General features: G+C 41.7%; 1 protein-coding gene across 3 annotated transcripts in view; it reads right to left on the bottom strand.

Moving 5' to 3' along the window:
- The window catches only part of ZCCHC17 (zinc finger CCHC-type containing 17), a 31,105-nt gene that overhangs the window by 20,089 nt on the left and 2,260 nt on the right, over positions 1–8,756 (bottom strand). Inside the window, exons 2-5 of one of the 3 annotated variants that reach the window (XM_025212492.1) lie at positions 8,191–8,343; positions 6,678–6,851; positions 3,335–3,392; positions 1,485–1,585 (exon numbers count right to left, since the gene is read on the bottom strand). In XM_025212492.1, coding sequence (XP_025068277.1) covers positions 1,485–1,585; positions 3,335–3,392; positions 6,678–6,851; positions 8,191–8,325 — 468 coding nt within the window. In that variant the 5' untranslated portion in view covers positions 8,326–8,343. Of the gene's footprint in view, positions 1–1,484; positions 1,586–3,334; positions 3,393–6,677; positions 6,852–8,190; positions 8,367–8,756 lie in introns of all 3 variants that reach the window. The other 2 variants (XM_025212491.1, XM_014523272.2) reach the window with 2 other exon arrangements.

The raw sequence follows: 8,756 nt of genomic DNA on the forward strand, positions 1-8,756 counted from the left end.
AGGGGACCTTCCAATAACTAGATTCTGGACAAGAAAGATTAAACCAACTTTATAAATGTTCCATGTCTACAACTGAATAATTCGGGGGCTGTTTTAAATTCAGGGTAATCTTAGATTCAAGTAAATATGGTAGATGCTCACTGAGGAGCAACATTCGTGTGTGATCTGTAATTTGTGCAGACTGTAATTGTGTGGCCCTGGTCGAACTAACAGAGTTTGCAGTCAAGCCAAATCTTGGAGGTATTTTCCATTATCTGTTCACAAAATGAACACTCAAACAGAATCACAATGATAAGTAATGCTTCAGTAATTTATTTTACCCTTATTATCCATCTTCCCTTCACCTCCTAGAGAAAAGCAAGGAGCTCAACAATTCAGAAAGTATGTTTTATAAAGAATAAAAAAGAGCTGATGAGGACAAAGGTTACAATTTTCTAGAGGGATTTACAATTTTTAACCTTCCTACTTGCATGTAAGAAGTGAGCTCTGAAGGACTTAAAGCCTCTTTCTTTTTTGCTTCTTTAGGACATATAAATAAGGTTTGCTGAAAAACCACTGGGGGGAAAAAAAGATTTTGTTCTCTGTCTGATATTCTCCAATTTCTGAAAGATCTGCAGACAGCTTAACAATGGTAGTGCCCTCTCAAAAGGAAGGGATCATTGAATTTGTGTAACATCCTTTCCCAAAGTGTGAACCATTTAAATTAGTCAGTTCTGCTTAAAAATTCCTTTAAAAAAATCTGATTGGTAACTAAAATCCTTTCTACACTGACTTGGTCAACATTTATTCTCTCAGTTCTTACGATATTGTCATTTTAGCAGCTCTCCAGTCAGTCTCTATGTTTTAATACAGAAGTCATATCTAACAATCAGTCACTAGACAAGTACAACCCTTAAAAAATTAACATGGTACAGATCTCTCAGCAAACTTCCTTTATAAAAAGCAGCAAAAAGGTACAAGCCATATATTTTTTTTTAATTCTGCAAATCACTTTTCGCAGAATTAAAGGTGCTATCAAAGAAATATATTGTTCCCTCAAGCAGAATTAAGAGAATTCTCCATTTTTGCCAGGAATGAACTCACTGTCCTTTCTAGTAGCCATATCACACCCTCTCTTCCTATAAATCCTAAAATACCTTCATAGATTATAAATTTACCATACAGAAGTCATGGAGCTCCTCAGTAGGTAAAAGTTTAACTAATGAACAATAAGCTGCACTTTGCATGTTAAAAGAAAATAATTTTTTACTAAGTATAAGATTCCTAATCTGATGCTATACAATGCCATGCAATACAGATAAGCAATTATTTATTTAGATCTCATCTGAAACAGATTATGGTTCATCTGATTTGATACCAGATCCCATGGTGAACCAGGGAAAATTAATAGAGCCCTAAGCTTCTACTAACATAAATACTATTAGATTGTAGTTGTAAAATTCTTCTCAGTAACGAATTGCTTAAGACATCAGGATTGACTTTACCTCTTTTCCAATAAGTTTCACCCATACTTTGTCTCCAACATCCACCATCTCTGAGGGCTTATCCACATGGCAGGATGACATGTGGGTTTTATGAACAAGACCTAGAAGTAGTTTTGAGGGAATAAAACACATTATTGGTTGAACAAATATTGCCCTCTAGGAGACAGCAATAAGTCCAGGAATACACTTAAGCAGAATGAAATATCTGGCTTCCATCAGTGCAAGCATGCAGAATGAAGATTTAAGTAGGTAATCGAGTTTGATTTGATAATCTTTTAAAATTATATATAAACAAAATGCAGCTATCTAAACCCCCAAATCCATTCCAGACTCACAAAACACCATACATCTCAGAACATTTCAGAGTAGGATAGTTCTTGTCAAAAGAGATCCAACAATTTAAATATATGCTCAATTTGTCCCACTATCAAAAAAAATTTAAGGGAATTTCCTCCAAGAACCTGATCTGCAGCCTGTGTGCGCATCAAGATGTATGCAGAACTTGTGTTCTGTTCAGCAATGAGCTGCGTGAAGACAAGATACTTGCAGCAACCAGGAGCTGACTCATTTGATCCAAAACTCCTGATGACTTCAAGAAGATATATCCTAAGGGCTGCAGGACTGGGTATCAGTTGCACTAAACAATGTCAACACCTCTTACGTGAAAAACAAACTCATGGGAGAAGAAAAATAGGAGGTCATTTATTTTAGATCTTATACTGCTATTGGTCCAAAAGATAACTCCTGGAAGCAGTGCCTTTTTATTCGTGTTATTTGACCGCTCTATGACAGAGTGCTCACTTAACAGACACTCACTAGCGTCCATTCTGTTAATTCAGTGGAGCCGACACAGCTGTGGAAGAACAAGCAGTTCATTTCATGTCTCGACAGCATAATTCTTATCCGGTAACGTCAAGGCTATTAAGAATCCCCACTGTTTGAAGACCCTTGCTTAAGCTTGAAGGCTCAACAGAAAGATCTTCTTTTAACTGGAATAAACCATATACATTTATTCTGAGACTCAAACAAATAAAACTATAACCTCATCTTGCCAGTTAAGTTATTTTACAGAGCATAAACCATACCTCAGTGGGATACCACCAATTTCTCCAACTGAAAGTTTTCTACTTACTATCAGTATAAACAGTACCCTCCAACTCCAATTCAAAACTGGAAGGAAAAAAAAAATAAATCTCCACCCGCCCCATTTTTATTTCATGCATTTGACAGCCCTGCCTGCACAGCAAGATCCTCTATTTCCTCTGCATAGCTTATTTAATCTGTTTGTGGAAGTCTTAAGTATTAACAGGCAGAAACAACATTAAAACGAAACAGAAAAAAGCCTAGACCTTTTTGTTTTAATTGCAGGGGCACTTGAGGCGAAATCAATGACTGATCAACACTGTTTTCCTTCCACCTCCAAATTCCATTTCATTGGGGAAATAAACTATTCAGGATCATGAATCTGTAAGGAAGGGCTATTTCTGCCTAGTGCCTTATAATGTCTCTCAGTGACATCTTGCAATTACCAAGAAATGCACTTGTTCTTATTTGAGCAATGTTAAATGAGTGTTTTTAGCATTAATGCAAACAGTTACACAGTACCAGCACCATGATATCTGGACTCTTAAAAAGCCTAAGCAGAGACATTTAAGATCTCACTTAAAAAAAAATCAATCATCAGCTCTCTCTAATTGAAATCTAGTTTTCCTAGCTAACCAGTAAATCAAATAGGCAGATGCAGGCAACAAGCAGATTTTTAGTTTTCTAAAAGATGCCAAGTCCTTCAGCAAAGAGATAATTGTATGAATTAATCAAACCAGCATGGAACCAAGTCTGGAGAAACAAACCTTGTTTTCTGCAGCCTGGAATTTTTATAAATGCTCCATATTCTGTTACAGTAGCAACCTAAAAGAAAAATCAATATAAGCACAGACTGAAAGATCTTGTTTATTACACACTATGATTTTCTCTTTCATTTAATAATTTCCTTCAAAACCATTCTCCTTCTCCTCCTTTACTCGGTTTGTGCTGTTTCTAATTACTTTTTGCTAAACTGCATCAGAGTATATGCTTTTGAAACAAGGAAAAGTATAACATACTTTCTTGCACATCCTGGAATACAGTATGCACCTTGTTTTCAAAATCAGAATATAGGGAAAAAAGTTTTTTTTCCACGGTTATGGCTACATAGAGCAGGGACATGACACAATCTTAAAGAAGTGACCTGCCTTCCCTTTCCTGCTTAACTAAAGCTAAAATCCTAGCTGTTGAAGACTGGTATCCATGGGTTGATCTGTAATTTTAAAGAGCTAAAGCATTTCCAGGGCTGTGAAACAGGAAGCAGAGGGTAATAGTTGTAGTTTTTCATCAGTCTCACTGTCATCCTATTTTATACTCTGGCACCTCTCAACATTAAAATTTACCCAGACTAACAGCTCTGGAAAGGGTCTTATGCAGAGAAGATACTGTAGAACAATACTAGGGGACACTTTGCCACTTATACCTGACCTGATAGCCACCAATTAATTTCAGTTAATTCAGGCAGACATAAAAGGTAATAATAATTTTACTAAATGCTGACTACTACCTCAAGTGCACAATGAGCTCTGTGCAGGTAGACCCCTGAGGCAACACAGAAACTCAAATAAGTTAATCAGAAATACAGTTTAGCACAACCAAACTCAGTACAGAATCAAGGCCTTAACTTGGATTTAACCCAATCCCTAGATTCACAAGGCTCTTTAGATCGGGGTGGGAGAAATATGACCCATGGGCTGTATCCAGCCTGTCAACTGATCCTACCCAGCTTGTTGGCCACTGCTGGAAGCATGATGGGGGAGGGCTGCTGAGGTGCCCTGTACTACTCTGCTCTGCCACAACTGGGGCCGGGGTGGATGTGGCAGGGCACAGGAGTACGCATTCGGCACAGTTGTGCAGTCCTGGCTTGGTGGCCACCAGGCCTGTAGGGGTTGGGACACAATACAGCGCATCGAGCAGCCATCCCACCTGCCTGCTGTGATGAGCTGCTGCCCTCACTATTCCATGCCAATTGTTGCAGGGGAAATATACTCCAACTTACTGGTGTAGCAGCAGCTCATTGCAGGAAGCGGGTGGGAAGGCTACTCGGCACGTTGAATCATGCTCCATCTTATGCAGGCCTGGCTGCCACAGTGCCAGAACTGCACAGCTAAAGTGCCAACAGGAAACTGGACAGGGGGTGGGGATGGATGGATGCAGGGGCAGTGAAAGACTCATCTGTATGCTGCCTGACCCAGATGTGGCTGAGTGGAACAGAAGGGGTACGACTACTGCCCTCATCTGCTCACCAAAACGCCTTAAATGGCCCTCCAGATCAAATAATTGCCCACCCCTTCTTCAGATGCAAGGGGTGGAAGAATACACTAAGGGTTCAGACAGACATAACACTCAGACTGTTTTAAAATGTGGTTTAAACTGCAAGCATTCAGATGTACAAGCCAATTTAGAATGGTTTAAAGCTCATGGAAAAATCAGGTACTATTCTGAATGAGTCCTCTTTGAACTGGTTATTTGCTGACACCAAGCTTTCTATGACTAGTGTCTGGTCAGTCCTCCAGACATCATACACTGTATTACTCCTCAGCTCCCCTACCCTCCCTCCCCACCACACTCAACACTCAACCCCCACAGGGCAACTGGCTACTCTGGTATGTAGCCAGAACTCTACTGCCCTAACCAATAGTCCCTGCACTTCAGCCAAAATTAGCCTGTGATGGCATAGATTGGATCAAGAGGGGGGTCAGAGGGATCAGGTAAGTAAGGGAATACCCCTGCTCCTAGGTTTCCAGAGGGGCTATCCAATGTGTCTGCAACTTTTGAACAGCACTTTTCCCCCAAGCCACTTGTCAGTTTTATTCCATTAGTGGCAACTGACCAAGTTCTGGGGGCAATCCAAGCTGATCTGGGTGTTGGGGGGGAGGGAATGATGGCTAGAGGGGGTACCGCTACTTCTGCATTTCTAGGGTCTGCCCAGTCTCAGCGTTTTTAACAGCACTTTCCCTCCACACAACTGGTCACAATTCCATTCCATTTTCAGCAACTAATATGGAGAACTTGAATAGCCCACCAGAGCACCCAGCATCCTAGGGAACCTAGAAGCAGAGGTACCCCTTCCATGTACCTAGCCACCTCAAATCAGCCTGCGATGGCCCAAATGGAAATAAACTGATAAGCAAGTTAGGGCAAAATTGTTGCTTCAAATCTGTGGAGAACCTGGGCAAACCCAGAATATCCAGCTCCCTTGGGCCCCTGCTTCTTGGTCCTGACACCTCCTTCCTACCTGGCCACCCTTCAGGAAAGTTTTCTTAATACAGTAGCTTGGGCCAGAGACCCTACAGCCTTCTAGATCACCCAGCCCCTGAGAAAGGAGAACAAGGCATCCTGGTATCTCCCCTACTCCCTCCCAACTGGCCTCCCCTCCTCCTTCCCAAAGGAGCCTGTGATGTACCAAACACTGGAACAGTACCAGGAATTGAAATAAATGTATGACTAGCTTGGAAGAACATGCTCTTGGGAGGAAAGCAGCCAGTCAGGGTCCCACCACAGATTTTGGTAATGTGCAGGAATTGTCTTTCTTGCACTCAATTGCTCTTTATTGAAACTCCATGTTAGTGAGAGAGGAATTAGAAAACTACAGTTATAGGCAACTGAAGTCTTCTTCCTCTTCCCTGGCATCCAGACAATCAGGGTCTTCCCTCCCCTACTCAAGGAATACTGGGGCACTTGCTCCAGGATGGGTATAAACTACCACCAGGAGCAGTAGTGACAGCACTCATGCCTAGAAAAGGTGACTGTTCCACTTGGAACCTGTGTTGGTATGCGCGTGGACACCTCTAAACCAGCACAATTGTGAACAGATTCCCAAATCAGTTTGTGGAATAGTCCAAGTGTTACATCTGTCTGCACCTTAAACTCAACTCCTTCTCTTCTCTTTAGTATTTGGAGATGCGTTCTTCCAATGATATTTTCAAACAGTGTCAGGTCAGTTTTAATTTTTTTTTTTAATTAGAAAAATAAGAAGGGAACTGCATGTTTTGGTTCTAAACTCAGTCACTAATAGCTGGAGCGAGTCCTTTGTAGTACAGTAAAAGCCCTGTTATCCGACACAAGTGGGGAATGGGGGGGTGCCAAGTATCTTAAAATTCCGGTTACCTGACGCCAACGGTTTTCGGCTGGACACAGAGCAGCAGCAGCGCAGGGTGGATGTTTCAGCCAGATGCAGAGCGGTGGCAGCACAGGGTGGTGAGGGGCGGTGGCAGCCACCACGTGCAAGCTTCCCCCGCCCCATTCTCCCAGCCAACTGGAAAATCCGGTTAATAGAGTATTCTGGATAGTAGAATGCCAGGTAACAGGGCTTGCTCATCAAGAATGACAAGGGGTGGGGAGCAGGGGGCTGGGATGGAATGCCACCACCTAATGCCCCATGCTGCCGCTGTTCTGCCTCTTGCAGGGAGTGGGGTGGGGGAGCCAAGGCCAGTGCTGCTGTCCTCGGCTCCCCCGCCCCCTGTCCAGTCCTCGGCGCAGCTTGCAGGAAGCAGGGTGAGGGAGCCGAGGCCAGCACTGCTGGCCTCAGCTCCCCCCCACCCCGCTCTGTCCAGTCCTTGGAGTGGCTTCAGAATCATGGCAGCGCTCCCCCACGCTTGGAGCACTCTGATAGGCAGACAAACAGCCAATCAGAGTGCAAATAAAGTGTTACGGATAGACAGACAGACGTAGGCTTTTATAATATTAGAATAGTTTAGAACTCCAGGTTGCAACAGACTGAGCACTGGTTTTAATAGCTGCTATCAGCTTTTAATAGCTAAAGTCACATTGTATCACAGCATGAGGCAGAATAGAAAGCTTTATCCCCACGCTCCAAATGGCACCAAAATTAAAAACAATAATATTTTCAAGATCTCTTTCAAATTTGAGTCAAAAGATTAAAGATTTGCATAAGAAAATCATCATCTGGAAATCTCTGGATACATATTTTCCTGCTGGATAAGAAAACGATCTTGTTTAGGAAAACACAATTTAGCTAATCATTTTAAAATAGCAGTCATTACTCCTTAAGAGGGGAGGGTTTTCTATTACCAATGCAGTTCTTTTATAGTTTTATTTGGAAGATATCTAAGGAAATAAGCAAGTCAACAGCTCAAACCACCACGCACAAAACATAGTATTGTAAATATTTACAAAACTAAGTGTTAATTAGATCCCATATTTTTCTTCAGCTTCTGGACCTATGAAGCTGCTGCGTTGTCAGCACTGAAACTTATTTGTAAATTTAAAGTCCTCTCTTTGTCCACAGTACAGGAGCTTCATAAACAAATTCCCTTCACCAACATGCATCAATTCTAAACAGAGAGAAGTCTCTCTCAGTATCCTATGCCTTCCTTATCTTCATACTGAAAATGCTAAGACAAGATTCTAGTGCATATCTGTAATGGTAATAGCATCCATAATATAAATACTCTTTCTTCATAAGACTAGACTGACACAAGAGCAGATGATTTTACATAGGCTATCTAGCTACTTCTACATCTGTTTGCTTTCCTGCTGGTAACCAAGGATAACTCTGAACTGGAAATTTAAAAGGGAAAGCCCCATAGCTATCCCTAATATCCCAAGTCATTCATGCCTTCCCTATTTTTTTCTGACCCTAAGCAGTGACAATACATACCTCTCCTTGGAAAATTTCATAGAGTTCAGGCAATGTCTCCATTGTCTCAAATCTCACAGACTTCATTAGGGAAGTTCTCTCAGAAGTATGCACTCCAAAATTCATTCCTATTCTTCCATCTGACTTCAGTTTCATTCAGTAGATGGTATTCCTCTGTGGAGCGACCACATTCATAACTGAAATGCACAGACAACTCATGGAAAAATATTGTCCTAAATGATTAAAAATACTACATATGGAAGCCTTTTTGGAAAGTTTACATGCACACTTTAGTATGATTGTAATACAAATCAGTTTCTGAAAAGCCCACCGCTATAGTGGGATTATACTGTACAATATAGCAGTAAATGTCAGTGGGTAAAGAATGAGCCCAGGGACCAGGGTTCTTTTTACTAGTGCTGCCAATAGTTTACAGCAATGGCGGTCAACCTTTTTGGCAAGCATGCCACAAATCTGGTCTGCACCCTTCCCAATCTGTCATTGTGCTGCTATCCCCTGCCCGACCTGCAGTGTTGCAACATGGGTAGCCTCTGCATGTGGAGGTTGGCCAACCCTGGTTCACTACA

The sequence above is a fragment of the Alligator sinensis genome, unplaced genomic scaffold (genome assembly GCF_000455745.1).
Source record: "Alligator sinensis unplaced genomic scaffold, ASM45574v1 scaffold3_1, whole genome shotgun sequence".
NCBI classification, from domain to species: Eukaryota; Metazoa; Chordata; order Crocodylia; family Alligatoridae; genus Alligator; species Alligator sinensis.